The sequence below is a fragment of the Pristiophorus japonicus genome, chromosome 20 (genome assembly GCF_044704955.1).
Source record: "Pristiophorus japonicus isolate sPriJap1 chromosome 20, sPriJap1.hap1, whole genome shotgun sequence".
Lineage (NCBI taxonomy): Eukaryota > Metazoa > Chordata > Chondrichthyes > Pristiophoridae > Pristiophorus > Pristiophorus japonicus.
Genome location: NC_091996.1, coordinates 88,694,111 through 88,711,892, shown reverse-complemented (window position 1 = coordinate 88,711,892; position 17,782 = coordinate 88,694,111). Strand labels below are relative to the sequence as shown.

Below are 17,782 nucleotides of genomic sequence, written 5' to 3'. Positions count from 1 at the left end.
CAGGGGGTCACACAGTCTCAGGATAAGGGGGCGGCCATTTAGGACTGAGATGAGGAGGAATTTCTTCCCTCAGAGGGTGGTGAATCTTTGGAATTCTCTGCCCCAGAGGGCTGTGGAGGCTCAGTCTGTGAGTATATTCAAGGCTGAGATCGCGAGATTTTTCGACACTAAGGGAATCAAGGGCTATAGGAATCAGGCGGGAAAGTAGAGTTGAGGTTGAAGATTGGCCATGATCTTATTGAATGCCGGTGCAGGCTCTCCGCCCATGTCAAATGATCTTAACATCAGTCATGTTATAGAAACATAAAAACATAGAAAATAGGTTCAGGAGTAGGCCATTCAGCCCTTCGAGCCTGCACCGCCATTCAATATGATCATGGCTGATCATGCAACTTCAGTACCCCACTCCCGCCTTCTCTCCATATCCCCTGATCCCCTTATTGTTCTATTAGCCCTGCAAGTGTCACCCGGAGCTGTCGGAACAAGGCAGGTACCAAGTTCGATCCCAGCTCTGTGCTGCACTGGCTGGTCTCAGTCCTGCCCAATGGTAGGGGGTGTTCCAATCCAGCTCAGGGATGGGGGAAGAGCAGGGAAAATCGTTTTCCACATCCGAGCACTACCCAGTGACCCTCCCGTCCCCCACCACCCAGTTGGAAGGTGCGTGGGTGTCAACATGGGTGGAGAACAGGTCTGGATTCCATTGTAACCACCCCCGCGCACCCCCCCCCGCCCCGCCCCCGCCAAATACCATGCTGGGACTCATAGAAACATAGAAAATAGGTGCAGGAGTAGGCCATTCGGCCCTTCGAGCCTGCACCACCATTCAATGTGATCATGGCTGATCATTCACCTCAGTACCCCATTCCTGCTTTCTCTCCATACCCCTGATCCCTTTAGCCGCAAGGGCCATATCCAACTCCCTTTTGAATATATCTAACGAACTGGCCTCAACAACTTTCTGTGGTAGAGAATTCCACAGGTTCACAATTCTCTGAGAGAAGAAGTTTCTCCTCATCTCGGTCCTAAATGGCTTACCCCTTATCCTTAGACTGTGACCCCTGGTTCTGGACTTCCCCCAACATCGGGAACATTCTTCCTGCATCTAACCTGTCCAGTCCTGTCAGAATTTTATATGTTTCTATGAGATCCCCTCTCATTCTTCTAAATTCCAGTGAATATAAGCCTAGTCGATCCAGTCTTTCTTCATATGTCAGTCCCGCCATCCCGGGAATCAGTCTGGTGAACCTTCGCTGCACTCCCTCAATAGTAAGAACGTCCTTCCTCAGATTAGGAGACCAAAACTGAACACCATATTCCAGGTGAGGCCTCACCAAGGCCCTGTACAACTGCAGCAAGACCTCCCTGCTCCTCTACTCAAATCCTCTCGCTATGAAGGCCAACATACCATTTGCCTTCTTCACCGCCTGCTGCACCTGCATGCCAACCTTCAATGGCTGATGTACCGTGACACCCGGGTCTCGTTGCACCTCCCCTTTTCCTAATCTGACCCGGTGCCTGGGTGCAGGCATGGCCGAGATTGTGGAGCGAGGCCTGTGGAATTCTACCCCCAGCCCGCAGTCAACTTACCGCGGCCACTTCGCCTTTAATCTTCGCCCCAGTGGCAGCTGCCGGTGATTTCGGGTCCGGGGCGGTGCGCACCGGTGATGGCATCACGATCTCCGGGCGAACGACGTCGGGGCATAACCCAATATTGCGGGAGTCGCCGTTAGCCCCACGCCCGGGCGGTAAGGCACTCGCACCCCTGTTAGCGCCCAGCCCCCCAGGGGAGCCAACGGGAGATGCAAATGCATTGAATACCAAGCCCAACATCTACAGGAGGAGAGGGTCGGGGCGGGGTGGGTAGGGGGTGTGGAATTGGCAAAACTCGTAACCGGGAATCCACTAACGGGTGCAGTTTACCAAATCGTGTCCCCCCCATCGCGCACTGAATCCGTGTGGCCTTTCCCGAAGCTTATTTCATTCATGCGATGTCCAATGTTCACAGCTGCACCCACGACGACCCTCCCACAGACTGCGACAAAGATGAATTCAAGGAGCCCCGGAGCTGTGGGTTCATGAAAGACCCGAAAGGTGAGCGTCCCAAAACGCCCGTCACTACAGCGAGGAGATTAGCCGTGGGAACACGACTGTGTCAGCTATTATCGGACTCACAGGAACCCTCCAGATTGGAATCACTGGGATATAAAGTCCTACAGGAACTAGACATTGAGGAATCACTGGGATATGCTGTCACAGTCCGACAGAAACATAGAAACATAGAAACATAGAAAATAGGTGCAGGAGTAGGCCATTCGGCCCCTCTAGCCTGCACCGCCATTCAATGAGTTCATGGCTGAACACGCAACTTCAGTAACCCATTCCTGCTTTCTCGCCATACCCCTTGATCCCCCTAGTAGTAAGGACTACATCTAACTCCTTTTTGAATATATTTAGTGAATTGGCCTCAACAACTTTCTGTGGTAGAGAATTCCACAGCTTCACCACTCTCTGGGTGAAGAAGTTTCTCCTCATCTCGATCCTAAATGGCTTACCCCTTATCCTTAGACTGTGTCCCCTGGTTCTGGACTTCCTCCAACATCGGGAACATTCTTCCTGCATCTAACCTGTCTAAACCCCGTCAGAACTTTAAACATTTCTATGAGATCTCCTCTCATTCTTCACAGGAACCAAAGGAAGTGATGATGAACCTGTATAAAACACTGGTTCGGCCCCAACTGGAGTATTGTGTCCAATTCTGGGCCCCGCACTTTAGGCAGGATGTGAAGGCCTTAGAGAGGGTGCGGAGGAGATTTACGAGAATGGTTCCAGGGATGAGGGACTTCGGTTCTGTGGCCAGACTGGAGAAGCTGGGGTTGTTCCCCGTGGAGCAGAGAAGGTTGAGAGGAGATTTGATCGAGGTGTTCAAAATCATGAGGAGTCTGGACAGAGTAGACCGAGAGAAACTGTTCCCATTGGTGGAAGGGTTGAGAACCAGAGGACGCAGATTTAAGGCGATTGGCAGAAGAACCAAAAACGACATGAAAACATTTTAGGCAGCGAGTGGTTAGGATCTGGAATGCACGGCCTGAGAGGGCGTTATCAGCGCAAGGCGATACAGCAGTGGGCGAGAATCAATTTTACACCCGGGGCGGTAACAGGATGCTGCGCACTCTACGATGTCGCGATCTGCGAGGCGCCAGAGTTACCGGCACTGAAGTTCGCGGGTTTCGCGGCATTCCCCACGCCCGGGCGCTAACCCCCTAGCGCCCCTGTTTACGCCCCTGCCAGGCGCTAACTGGAGGCGCTAACCGACCGAATTCCTAGCCCCCAATATGAATCTATTCGACGAATTTTATGGATCTATCCTTTCTGCGTTTCAGGGCCGTTCCAGGAGTGTAACAAGAAAATTCCAGCAGAGCAGTACTTCAAGGGATGCGTGTACGATGTATCCTGTGGGCCCAATGGGGAGATGCCGTCACTGTGCTTTGCCCTGCAGTCCTACGCAGCCCTCTGCGCCCAGGCAGGGATCCCCGTGACCTGGAGAAACAAGACTTTCTGCCGTAAGTAGCTCTTTTACCCTGTCGGTTCCTCCCCCCTGCGATATACTCTTACGACATCACTAACAAACACGCTCTACAAGTTGGCTCCAATACAGAAACTGTGACTTTGCCACATAACTCTTATTATTTACATCAGTGGTTGCATTGCCATAGTAGCCCACTAGGTGGAGCAGTAGTCCACTAGGGGGGGAGCTCCATTACACCTCTCCCTCCTTATTGAAGAATTAATCATAAAATAATCACCATGCATAACTTGCATAGTTATACACAACGAAAGATATGGACGCATGTTTCCATATTTACAAATCAAACTTAACCACTGGTTTTCTGTTTCGAAGAGGATACCATCGCTCTTGAATAGAACTTTCCAAACTTGGTGTCGAACTTAGACTCATTCTAGGTTGAGCCTGAGGAGAAGTTTTCTCCAAGGTTAGCCCTTGATCTACCTGTGGACTCTCTACAACCTCAGACTGTTTGTTCAATGCTTGAGCCGGTTGAAAACGCAGGTCAGATTCACTTCCTCTGATACAATGTCAAAGCCCCTTTGCGTCCACTCCACGGAGGGTGTAACCTCACGGTGCAAGGCACTGTGCGGGCAAATCTTTTTTTATTATTCGTTCTTGGGATGTGGGCGTCGCTGGCAAGGCCGGCATTTATTGCCCAGCCCTAAGCGCCCCTCGAGAAGGTGGTGGTGAGCCGCCTTCTTGAACCGCTGCAGTCCCGTGTGGTGACGGTGCTCCCACAGTGCTGTTAGGGAGGGAGTTCCGGGATTGTGACCCAGCGACGATGAAGGAACGGCCGATATATTTCCAAGTCAGGATGGTGTGTTGACTTGGAGGTGGTGGTGTTCCATGCACCTGCTGCCCTCGTCCTTCTAGGGGGTAGAGGTGGTGGGTTTGGGAGGTGCTGCCGAAGAAGCCTTGGCGAGTTGCTTCAGTGCAGAAAAAAAAATGAGATGATTGGCCAGTTAATCTATTTTGATGGTGTTGGTTGAGGGATAAATATTGGCCCAGGATTCCGGGGAACACTGTCCCTGCTCTTCTATCGGAATACTGCCGTGAACTCCTTTGCACCCACCCAAGAGGGAAGACGGGGCCTCGGTTTAACGTCTCATCCGAAAGACGGCATCTCCGACAGTGCAGCGATCCCTCAGCACTGCAGTAGGAGTGTTAGCCTGGATTATGTGCTCAAGTCTCCGGGGCTTCTGACTCAGACAGATTCAATAAGATCACGGCTGATCTGATCCTGGCTTCAACTCCACTTTCCTGCCTGTTCCCCATAACCCTTGACTCCCTTATCGTTCAAACATCTGTCGATCTCCGCCTTAAATATATAAGAACATAAGAAATAGGAGCAGGAGTAGGCCATACGGCCCCTCGAGCCTTTAACATGATAATACGATCATGGCTGATCCGATCGTGGACTCAGCTCCACTTCCCTGCCCGCTCCCCATAACCCCTTATTCCCTTATCTCTGTCTTAAATATATTCAATGACCCAGCCTCCACAGCTCTCTGGGGTAGAGAATTCCAAAGATTCACGACCCTCTGAGAGAAGAAAATTCCTTCTTTACCACAAAGAGTGGTGGATATTTTGGAACTGTCTACAATTGAAAATTTCAAAACTGAGATTGATTAATTTTTTTGTTTGCAAAGGCTTACGGAACCAATGCGGGTCGATAGAGATAGTTCAAATATCAGCCACTTTCTCGTTGAATGGCAGAAAAGGCTCGAGGGGCTGAATGGCCTCCTCCTGGTCTTTTATGTCCCTCAGTTTCTATCCTGTAAACTCGATGTAAAGTCTATGTAGTGTCAGCTGTGGCTCAGTGGGCAGCACACTCGCCTGAGTCAGAAGGTTGTGGGTTCAGGTCTCACTCCAGGGACTTGAGCACAAAAATCCAGGCCGACACTCCCAGTGCAGTGCTGAGGGAGTGCCGCACTGACGGAGGGGCAGTACTGAGGGAGCGCCGCACTGTCGGAGGGGCAGTGCTGAGGAAGCGCCGGACTGTCGGAGGGGCAGTACTGAGGGAGCGCCGCACTGTCGGAGGGGCAGTACTGAGGGAGCGCCGCACTGTCGGAGGGGCAGTGCTGAGGGAGCGCCGCACTGTCGGAGGGCCAGTGCTGAGGGAGCGCCGCACTGTCGGAGGGGCAGTGCTGAGGGACCGCCGCACTGTCGGAGGGGCAGTACTGAGGGAGCGCCGCACTGTCAGAGGGGCAGTGCTGAGGGAGCGCCACACTGTCGGAGGGGCAGTGCTGAGGGAGCGCCGCACTGTCGGAGGGGCAGTGCTGAGGGAGCGCCGCACTGGCAGAGGGTGAGACGTTAAACCAAGGTTCCGTCTGCTCTCTCAGGTGGATGGAAAAGATCCCACGGCCACTATTTTGAAGAAAAGCCGGGGGAATATCCCTCGTGTCCTTGGCCAATATTTATCCCTCAATCAACATCACTTAAAAACAGATGATCTGGTCGTTACCACATTGCTGTGTGTGTGGGAGCTTGCTGTGCACAAATTGTCCGCCGCTTTTCCCACAGTACAACAGTGACTACACTCCAAAAGTACTTCATTGGCTGTAAATTGTTTTGAGACGTCCGGTGGTCGTGAAAGGCGCTATATAAATGCAAGTCTTTCTTCTCATTCTTGTTCACAAGCCCCACAACCCCACCACCCTCGCCACCTCCCCACCTCCCCCCCCGCCCCCCACTCCCCGCGATGTCTGCGCTCCTCTAATTCTGCTCACCTGAGCATCCCTGATTATAATCGCTCCACCATCGGTGGCCGTGCCTTCAGCTGTCTGGGCCCCAAGCTCTGGAGCTCCCTGCCTAAACCTCTCCGCCTCTCTTTCCTCCTTCAAGACGCTCCTTAAAACCGGCCTCTTTGGCCGTGCTTTTGGTCACCTGTCCCAGAATTTCTCCTTGTGCGGCCCGGCGTCAGACTTATTGTTTTCTCTTATAACACTGCTGTGAAGCACACAGCGAGAGACTGTGGTGGGATGTGATCGTGGCGGGGGGCCCAAGAGCGGCGTGAGTTCTGGACCAAGGGCCCAGGGGCCCAGGGGCAGCACGGGGCCCAGCCCACACTGTGCGATATGTGCGCGCACTAGGTCCGTGCAGCAGAGCTGGTCTCCAGTCGTCCTGGTTAACCCTTGCCACTGGACCAAGACCTCGCTCTGTCAAGCCCCGTGTGGTGGCTGGTGTGCAACGGCCACCCCACGTTAAAAAAATCCACCCACAGGCATCTTCCACCCTTCAGGATGTAGTTCGGGATCCGGAATATTGGGTCCGTCATCGAAACACCTGTGAACTCATCCCTTTTTGGCGTGGAATTGCCTGTGACCATGATGAAGCGCCTTGGGACATTTCGCTCTGTTAAGGGCGCTAGATAATTACGAGTTGTTGTTGTTTCGATATTTATTTTCACCCCCACCACCCCCCCCCCCCTCTCTCTCTCTCTCTCTCTCTCCCCCCCACACAGCCCCGAACTGCCCGGCTGGCAGTCACTACGAGCCCTGCGGCAACGCCTGCCCAGCCTCCTGCACCGACCTGTCGGCGCCCAACCACTGCGGCCGGCCCTGCGTCGAGGGCTGCGTCTGCGACGAGGGCCGCGTGCTGAGCGGCGACACGTGCGTGGCCTTCGGGGAGTGCGGCTGCGTGGACCCGGAGAGGAACTACCACCCGGTGAGTGCGTCCCGCCCCCTTGCCCGAGGCAGAAACACGCGCCACGTTTAAAACGTGCGCCGAAGTGCGCTCGAAGTGCGGGAACTATCAACGATCGAGACTTGAATGCAAGGCGGGGGGGGGGGTTATGATTAAGAAGTTTGCAGATGATACTGAAATCGGGCCGTGTGGTTGATGATGAAGAAGAAACTGCGGACACTGCAGGAAGATATCAATCGACTGGTCGGGTGGGCAGAGCAGCGACAAGTGGAGTTTAATCCGGAGAAGTGTGAGGTAATGCATTTGGGGAGGGGCTAACAAGGCAAAGGGAACACACATTAAATGGTAGGACACTGAGAAGTGTAGAGGAACAAAGGGACCTGGGAGTGCAGGTCCACAGATCCTTGAAGGTAACAGGCCAGGTGGATAAGGTGGTTAAGAATGCATACGGAATACTTGCCTTTATTGGCCGAGGCATGGAATACAAGAGCAGGGGAGGTTATGCTTGAACTGTATAAAACACTGGTTAGGCCACAGCTAGAGTACTGCGTGCAGTTCTGGTCACCACATTAAAGGAAGGGTGTGATTGCACTGGAGAGGGTACAGAGGAGATTTACCAGGATGTTGCCGGGGTCTGGAGAATTTTAGCGATGAGGAAAGATTGGATCGGTTGGGGCTGTTTTCTTTGGAACAGAGGAGGCTGAGGGGAGAGCTGACTGAGGTGTATAAAATGATGAGGGGCCTGGATAGAGTGGATAGGACGGACCTGTTTCCCTTGGCAGAGGGGTCAATAACCAGGCGGCATAGATTTAAAGTAATTGGGGGGAGGTTTAGAGGGGATTTGAGGGGAAATGTCTTCACCCAGAGGGAGGTGGGGGTCTGGGGCGGAACTCACTGCCTGAAAGGGTGGTAGAGGCAGAAACCCTCACCACATTTAAAAAGTACTTGGATGTGCACTTGAAGTGCCGTAACCTGCAGGGCTACGGACCGAGAGCGGGAAAGTGGGATTAGGCCGGGTGGCTCTTTGTCGGCCGGCACGGACACGATGGGCCGAAATGACCTCCTTCCGTGCCGTAAATTTCTGTGATTTGATGATAACCCGGGTAATCTGACGCGTTATTGGGTATAGGTTTGAATTCCTTCTTCTTCCGTACGATAGTAGCAAAGGAAATCAAACGTCAATATCCAAGTCGGATATCCAGGCCAAAGCTTGCGGTGTAAGAGCGTGGATATACTGTCGGCTGCCTGTGAATTCCCCCTGAGGGCAGTGCTCGATGATGTGCTCCAGGGTGTGATTAGGAGCTCCACAGTCGTGTGATGGGGGAGGCTTTAATCTTCCACCGATGGAGAAGGTGGCAGTGCCGACCATGACCGGTTCTGAGGCGGTTTGTCCCGTGGGCTCCTCCATCAGGAATCCATTCCGTCTGTCGCAGTTCTTCCGAAGCATTGCGCCCTCCGTCTTCGAGGGCCGAGGGGAGATCGCTGAGGGGCTTCGGCGAGGGTCCAAAACGGCCTCCTGGATTTGAGGCGGGGTTGGTGGTGGGTTGTTCAAGTCGGCCTGGATCGGCATGTCTTTGCTGGGGTCGCGGTCGTATTCTCTGGAGGCTGCGTATTCGCGGAGTAGGTGTGGTGGTGAGATGTTTGCAAGCACGGGCAACCAAGGTTTGGATTGACTGGTGGGGGGGGGAGCGGGGGTCTGGAACACAAAGGGACGCCAGTAACACTACAGATGTACAAAGCTCTGGTGAGACAACAAACATAACTTGCATTTATATAGCGCCTTTACAGGGTCTTGGTGAGACCACACCTGGAGCACTGTGCACAGTTTGGGTCTCCTTATCTAAGGAAGGATCTACTTGCCTTGGAGACAGTGCAACGGGAGTTCACCAGACTGATCCCTGGGACGAGAGGGTTGTCCTAAGACGAGAGATTGTGTAGAATGGGCCGATACTCTCTGGAGTTTAGAAGAATGAGAGGTGATCTCATTGAAACATACAACATTCTGCGGGGGATTGACAGGGTAGATGCAGGGAGGATGTTTTCCCCCGGGCTGGAGAGTCTAGAACCAGGGGTCATAGTCTCAGGATAAGGGGTCGGCCATTTAGGACTGAGATGAGGAGAAATTTCTTCACTCAGAGGGTGGTGAATTTTGGAATTCTCTGCCCCAGAGGGCTGTGGAGGCTCAGTCTGTGAGTATATTCAAGGCTGAGATCGATAGATTTTGGAGTCTCAGGGAATCGAGGGATCGGGCGGGAAAGTGGAGTTGAGGTCAATGATCAGCTGTGATCTTATTAAATGGCGGAGCAGGCTCGAGGGGCCGAATGGCCGACTCCTGAACCTCATTCTTATGTTCTTTAGTATATGTTTTTTAATGTAGTAAATCAGCAGTGGCAACTGTGGCTCAGTGGACAGCACCCTCGCCTCTGCGTCAGAAGGTTGTGGGTTCAAGTCCCACTCCAGTGACTCGAGCACATAAATCTAGACTGACACTCTGAGCGAGTGCTGCAGTGTCGGAGGGGCTGTCTTTCAAGTGTGACATTAAACCGAGGCCCCGTCTGCTCTCTCAGGTGGACATCTCATGGGCACTATTTTGAAGAAGAGCAGGGGAGTTCTCCTCAGTCCTGGCCCAGTATGTATCACTAAAACAGATTATCTGGGTCATTATCACATTGCTGTTTGTGGGAGCTTGCTGTGTGCAAATTGGCTGCCGACATTGGCTTTGGGATGTCTGGCCGTCGTGAAAGGCTCTATATAAATGCAAGTCTTTCTTTCTTTAAAACGTCCCAAGCTGCTTCATGGGCGTGATTATCAGGTAAAATTTGACACCAGATATTAGCGATGATGACCAAAAGCTTGGTCAAAGAGGTAGGTTTTAAGGAGGAGAGAGAGAGGCAGAGAGGTTTAGGGAGGGAGTTCCAGAGACTTGGGGCCCAGGCAGCTAAAGGCACGGCCACCGATGGTGGACGATTATAATCGGGGATGCTCAAGAGGGCAGAATTAGAGGAGCGCAGACATCTCGGGGGGTTGTGGGGCTGGAGGAGATTACAGAGATAGGGAGGGGGTGAGGGCCATGGAGGGATTTGTAAACAAGGATGAGAATTTTGAAATCGAGGCGTTGCTTAACCGGGAGCCAATGTAGGTCAGCGAGCACAGGGGGTGATGGGTGAGCAGGACTCGGTCCAAGTTAGGACACGGGGCAGCGAGCACAGGGGGTGATGGGTGAGCGGGACTCGGTGCGAGTTAGGACACAGGGCAGCGAGCACAGGGGGTGATGGGTGAGCGGGACTCGGTGCGAGTTAGGACACGGGGCAGCGAGCACAGGGGGTGATGGGTGAACGGGACTCGGTGCGAGTTAGGACATGGGACAGCGAGCACAGGGGGTGATGGGTGAGCGGGACTCGGTGCGAGTTAGGACACGGGGCAGCGAGCACAGGGGGTGATGGGTGAGCGGGACTCGTTGCGAGTTAGGACACGGGGCAGCGAGCACAGGGGGTGATGGGTGAGCGGGACTCGTTGCGAGTTAGGACACGGGGCAGCGAGCACAGGGGGTGATGGGTGAGCGGGACTCGGTGCGAGTTAGGACACGGGGCAGCGAGCACAGTGGGTGATGGGTGAGCGGGACTCGGTGCGAGTTAGGACACGGGGCAGCGAGCACAGGGGGTGATGGGTGAGCGGGACTGGGTGCGAGTTAGGACAGGGGGTGATGGGTGAGCGGGACTGGGTGCGAGTTAGGACACGGGGCAGCGAGCACAGGGGGTGATGGGTGAGCGGGACTGGGTGCGAGTTAGGACACGGGGCAGTGAGCACAGGGGGTGATGGGTGAGCGGGACTCGGTGCGAGTTAGGACAGTGGACACAGGGGGTGATGGGTGAGCGGGACTCGGTGCGAGTTAGGACACGCGGCAGCGAGCACAGGGGGTGATGGGTGAGCGGGACTGGGTGCGAGTTAGGACACGGGGCAGTGAGCACAGGGGGTGATGGGTGAGCGGGACTCGGTGCGAGTTAGGACACTGGGCACAGGGGGTGATGGGTGAGCGGGACTCGTTGCGAGTTAGGACACGGGGCAGCGAGCACAGGGGGTGATGGGTGAGCGGGACTCGTTGCGAGTTAGGACACGGGGCAGCGAGCACAGGGGGTGATGGGTGAGCGGGACTCGGTGCGAGTTAGGACACGGGGCAGCGAGCACAGTGGGTGATGGGTGAGCGGGACTCGGTGCGAGTTAGGACACGGGGCAGCGAGCACAGGGGGTGATGGGTGAGCGGGACTGGGTGCGAGTTAGGACAGGGGGTGATGGGTGAGCGGGACTGGGTGCGAGTTAGGACACGGGGCAGCGAGCACAGGGGGTGATGGGTGAGCGGGACTGGGTGCGAGTTAGGACACGGGGCAGTGAGCACAGGGGGTGATGGGTGAGCGGGACTCGGTGCGAGTTAGGACAGTGGACACAGGGGGTGATGGGTGAGCGGGACTCGGTGCGAGTTAGGACACGGGGCAGCGAGCACAGGGGGTGATGGGTGAGCGGGACTGGGTGCGAGTTAGGACACGGGGCAGTGAGCACAGGGGGTGATGGGTGAGCGGGACTCGGTGCGAGTTAGGACACTGGGCACAGGGGGTGATGGGTGAGCGGGACTCGGTGCGAGTTAGGACACGGGGCAGCGAGCACAGGGGGTGATGGGTGAGCGGGACTCGGTGCGAGTTAGGACACTGGGCACAGGGGGTGATGGGTGAGCGGGACTCAGTGCGAGTTAGGACACGGGGCAGCAGAAAATGGCACGAGGAGAGGAAATAACCGATGTTCCTGTTACTGTCCGACAGCTGGGAGAGAACTGGATGCGGGAAGGGAACTGCACGGAACGCTGCACCTGCTCCGGCCCAGCAAACATCATCTGCGAGGACTGGGAGTGCGGTCCCTTGGAGAGGTGTGGAGTGCTGGATGGTATCCTGGACTGTCACACATCAGGTCAGTGAAGAGACTAAATGCAAACCGCAATAAATTCTGCAAAGGGTTTTAGGTCCTGGGTTTGAACCCGTGCTGTACCTGCCCTGGGAGTGTTTGATGGGACAGTGTAGAGGGAGCTTTACTCTGTATCTAACCCCGTGCTGTACCTGCCCTGGGAGTGTTTGATGGGACAGGGTAGAGGGAGCTTTACTCTGTATCTAACCCCGTGCTGTACCTGCCCTGGGAGTGTTTGATGGGGCAGTGTAGAGGGAGCTTTACTCTGTATCTAACCCCCTGTACCTGCCCTGGGAGTGTTTGATGGGACAGTGTAGAGGGAGCTTTACTCTGTATCTAACCCCCTGTACCTGCCCTGGGAGTGTTTGATGGGACAGGGTAGAGGGAGCTTTACTCTGTATCTAACCTCGTGCTGTACCTGCCCTGGGAGTGTTTGATGGGACAGTGCAGAGGGAGCTTTACTCTGTATCTAACCTCGTGCTGTACCTGCCCTGGGAGTGTTTGATGGGACAGTGTAGAGGGAGCTTTAGTCTGTATCTAACCCCGTGCTGTACCTGCCCTGGGAGTGTTTGATGGGACAATGTAGAGGGAGCTTTACTCTGTATCTAACCCCGTGCTGTACCTGCCCTGGGAGTGTTTGATGGGACAGTGTAGAGGGAGCTTTACTCTGTATCTAACCCTTGCTGTACCTGCCCTGGGAGTGTTTGATGGGACAGTGTAGAGGGAGCTTTACTCTGTATCTAACCCCGTGCTGTCCCTGCCCTGGGAGTGTTTGATGGGACAGTGTAGAGGGAGCTTTACTCTGTATCTAACCCCGTGCTGTACCTGCCCTGGGAGTGTTTGATGGGACAGTGTAGAGGGAGCTTTACTCTGTATCAGGGACCACCAGAATATTAATCCACTCCCAGGGACCGCCTATCCCAACTTCAGACTGTCGGTTTCCCTATCCAAATGGAAATATGGCAGAAAATGGGATTTACTGATGAACGACAACAGTAAGAAGCTGCTATTAACTTAACAAATAAAGAAATTGGTTGAGGGAAGTATGGGGATCCTGGTTTACACACAGCGTAACAGTGCCATATGGTGGCAGAACATAAGATTACAGGGACAATTATTTCAAGTTCGGGTTCCCGGGAGGGTGTGAGTATTTACAGAGGATCCCCTGCGACCACACCTGGAGTACTGCGTGCAGTTTTGGTCTCCGTATTTAAGGAAGGGATATACTTGCTGTGGAGGCAGTTCAGAGAAGGTTCACTCGGTTGATTCCTGAGATGAAGGGGGTTGTCTTATGAGGATAGGTTGAGCAGGTTGGGCCTGTACTCATTGGAGTTTAGAAGAATGAGAGGTGATCTTATCGAAACGCGTAAGATTCTGAGGGGACTCGACAGGGTAGATGCAGAGAGGATGTTTCCCCTCGTGGGGGAATCTAGAACGAGGGGGCATTGTCTCAGAATAAGGGGCCGCCCATTTAAAACTGAGATGAGGAGGAATTTCTTCTCTCAGAGGGTCGTAAATCTGTGGAATTCTCTGCCCCAGAGAGCTGTGGAGGATGGGTCATTGAATATATTTAAGGCGGAGATAGACAGATTTTTGAGCGATAAGGGGTAAGGGGTTATGGGGAGCGGGCGGGGAAGTGGAGCTGAGTCCATGATCGGATCAGCCATGATCTTATTGAATGGCGGAGCAGGCTCGAGGGGCCGAATGGCCGACTCCTGCTCCTGTTTCCTATGTTCTTATCTTTTCTTGTCGAATACCCCTCCGCGGAGGGTGCTTTGCGACGTTTTATTCCGGCGCTGCAACAGGCGGAGGTTGTCGTCGGGGCCGTTTACCGCCCTTGGCCGCCCGCGCCCGCGCGCCTGTCGTCCCGAAAGCCCATTCCGGGTGCGCGGGGCGTTACCGGAGGCGATGCGCACGGCGGCGAGGTCACGAGCGGGAGATCGGGGCCCAACGTCCTACGGCCCGGCGCAAAGCTGCCGCCGAACATGGCGGGTGTCGGTGTCGTCGCTGCGCAAATCCATTGGCGCCCCACTGGCGCCCCCCAGAGGTGCCAATGGGAGACGCAAAGGCTCCCACTATCACTCCCCCCCCATGCCTCATATTACTATGGAATAATGAAGTACAGCACTAAACATCTGGCCTGTATCAGGTGAAGTTTGATCCCATTTGTTGCGTATAAATACGTAATGCCCATCCAAATCTGTTCATCTTTAAAGATGTGATCACACCAGAGAGGGTACAGAGGAGATTTACAGGAATGTTGCCAGGACTGGGGAATTTTAGCGACAAGGAAAGATTGGATCGGCTGGGTCTGTTTTCTTTGGAACAGAGGAGGCTGAGGGGAGACCTGATTGAGGTGTATAAAATTATGAGGGTGGATAGAGTGGATAGGACGGACCTATTCCCCTTAGCAGAGGGGTCAACAACCAAGGGGCATAGATTTAAAGTAATTGGGGGGAGGTTTAGAGGGGATTTGAGGGGAAATGTCTTCACCCAGAGGGTGGTGGGGGTCTGGAACTCACGGCCTGAAAGGGTGGTAGAGGCAGAAACCCTCACCACATTTAAAAAGTATTTGGATGTGCGCCTGAAGTGCCGTAACCTGCAGGGCTACGGACCGAGAGCGGGAAAGTGGGATTAGGCTGGGCGGCTCTTTGTCGGCCGGCGCGGACACGATGGGCCGAATGGCCTCCTCCCAAGCTGTGAATTTGCGATGGTTTTATGATAATGAGATGAACATAAGAACATAAGAACATAAGAATTCGGAACAGGAGTAGGCCATCTAGCCCCTCGAGCCTGCTCCGCCATTCAACAAGATCATGGCTGATCTGGCCGTGGACTCAGCTCCACTGACCCGCCCGCTCCCCGTAACCCTTAATTCCCTTATTGGTTAAAAATCTATCTATCTGTGACTTGAATACATTCAATGAGCTAGCCTCAACTGCTTCCTTGGGCAGAGAATTCCACAGATTCACAACCCTCTGGGAGAAGAAATTCCTTCTCAACTCGGTTTTAAATGGGCTCCCCCGTATTTTGAGGCTGTGCCCCCTGGTTCTAGTCTCCCCGACCAGTGGAAACAACCTCTCCGCCTCTATCCTGTCTATCCCTTTCATTATCTTAAATATTTCTATAAGATCACCCCTCATCCTTCTGAACTCCAACGAGTAAAGACCCAGTCTACTCAATCTATCATCATAAGGTAACCCCCTCATCTCCGGAATCAGCCTAGTGAATTGTCTCTGTACCCCCTCCAAAGCTAGTATATCCTTCCTTAAGTAAGGTGACCAAAACTGCACGCAGTACTCCAGGTGCGGCCTCACCAATACCCTGTACTGTTGCAGCAGGACCTCCCTGCTTTTGTACTCCATCCCTCTCGCAATGAAGGCCAACATTCCATTCGCCTTCCTGATTACCTGCTGCACCTGCAGACTAACTTTTTGGGATTCATGCACAAGGACCCCCAGGTCCCTCTGCACCACAGCATGTTGTAATTTCTCCCCATTCAAATAGTATTCCCTTTTACTGTTTTTTTTTCCGTAGGCTCCGCCTCCTGCCACGTTGCCGGTGATCCGCACTATTACACCTTCGACAATGCCATGCACACCTTCCTGGGCACCTGTACCTACACGCTGGTCACCACCTGCAACGCCACCATGGTTACCCCCTTCACCATCAGCGCCAAGAACGAGGAGCGCGGGCTGCCGTACGCCTCCTACCTCCGCCAGGTCCACATCGACGTCCAGGGGCTGGGCATCACCATGCAGAAGAACAGGAGGCTGCTGGTAGGTGCCAGTCGGGGCGGCATTGCCTTCGGGGACCGGGCGGGTAGTCACGGTTCCGGGCGGAGCGGCGTTCGATCTCGCGGACCTTTACAAAGACGGAATCATAGAAGGGTTGCAGCATAGAGGGAGGCCGTTCGGCCCGCCGAGCCCGTGCCGGCTCTCCACGAGCACCTCAGCCAGTCCCACTCCCCCGCCCTTTCCCCGCAGCCCTGCTAATTCTTTCCCTCAGCATTGGCACTGGGAGTGTCGGCCAGGATTTTGAGCTCTGGAGAGAGCCCTCAACCCCACAACCTTCTGACTTAGACGTGAGAAACATAGAAACATAGAAAATATTTGCAGGAGCAGCCCATTCAGCCCTTCGAGCCTGCGCCCCCATTCAATATGATCATGGCTGATCATGCAACTTCAGTACCCCATTCCTGCTTTCTCTCCATGCCCCTTGATCCCTTTAGCCGTAAGGGCCACATCTAACTCCCTTTTGAATATATCTAACGAACTGGCCTCAACAACTCTCTGCGGTAGAGAATTCCACAGGTTCACCACTCTCTGAGTGAAGAAGTTTCTCCTCATCTCGGTCCTAAATGGCTTACCCCTTATCCTTAGACTGTGACCCCTGGTTCTGGACTTCCCCAACATCGGGAACATTCTTCCTGCATCTAACCTGTCCAGTCCCGTCAGAATTTTATATGTTTCTATGAGATCCCCTCTCATTCTTCTAAACTTCAGTGAATACAGGCCCAGTTGATCCAGTCTCTCCTCATATGTCAGTCCTGCCATCCCGGGAATCAGTCTGGTGAACCTTCGCTGCACTCCCTCAATAGCAATCCTCTCTCATTCTTCTAAGTTCCAGTGAGAGGGCAACCCACTGAGCCACAACTGACACCTTGCCGCCAACTGATCCCAACCACAGTTCTGGTGGTGGGGGAGAAGCGGGGGGTTCGGGACTTGGTCTCATTCACATTGAGCTGAAGAATGATCACTGCTCCTTATGGCCATCGCAGCAAACACCCATCCCCCTTCCCATTTGCTGTAAACATGGTCAGAACATGATGCCTCGCACGAGTGAATTGCCCATCGCCACTCGCGTGGCGAACTGCACCTCAGCGCCTGACACAGGCAGACCCAAAAGGTGCTTTTGTGTTCCAAACGTAGCCGGTGATAAAGTTCCGAGGATTCGCAGTGCTCAGGGAAATAGGCAATGGCCGCCCCACTCTTGCTCCTTGGCAGTGGAGATCCACTCTCCCCAACAAACAGAGCAGTGTCTATTTACTCATAAAATACAGCAAACAGGGTCTGTTTACTGATAAAATACAGCAAACAGGGTCTATTTTCTGATAAAATACAGCAAACAGGGTCTATTTACTGATAAAATACAGCAAACAGAGTCTATTTACTGATAAAATACAGGAAACAGAGTCTATTTACTGATAAAATGCAGGAAACAGGGTCTATATACGAAATACAGCAAACAATCTATTTGCTGATAAAATACAGCAAACAGGGTCTATTTACTGATAAAATACAGCAAACAGAGTCTATTTACTGATAAAATACAGGAAACAGAGTCTATTTACTGATAAAATGCAAGAAACAGGGTCTATTTACGAAATACAGCAAACAATCTATTTGCTGATAAAATACAGCAAACAGGGTCTATTTACTGATAAAATACAGCAAACAGAGTCTATTTACTGATAAAATACAGGAAACAGAGTCTATTTACTGATAAAATGCAGGAAACAGGGTCTATTTACGAAATACAGCAAAGAATCTATTTGCTGATAAAATACAGCAAACAGGGTCTATTTACTGATAAAATACAGCAAACAGGGTCTATTTACTG

The 17,782-nt window shown here is 53.3% G+C and overlaps 1 protein-coding gene across 1 annotated transcript in view; it reads left to right on the top strand.

Moving 5' to 3' along the window:
- LOC139232819 (zonadhesin-like) overlaps positions 1-17,782 on the top strand; it is a 197,652-nt gene that overhangs the window by 126,216 nt on the left and 53,654 nt on the right. Inside the window, exons 39-43 of the mRNA XM_070863314.1 lie at positions 2,006-2,091; positions 3,381-3,560; positions 7,029-7,231; positions 12,022-12,166; positions 15,698-15,939. Of these exons, the coding sequence (XP_070719415.1) occupies positions 2,006-2,091; positions 3,381-3,560; positions 7,029-7,231; positions 12,022-12,166; positions 15,698-15,939 (856 nt within the window). The remainder of the gene's footprint in view (positions 1-2,005; positions 2,092-3,380; positions 3,561-7,028; positions 7,232-12,021; positions 12,167-15,697; positions 15,940-17,782) is intronic.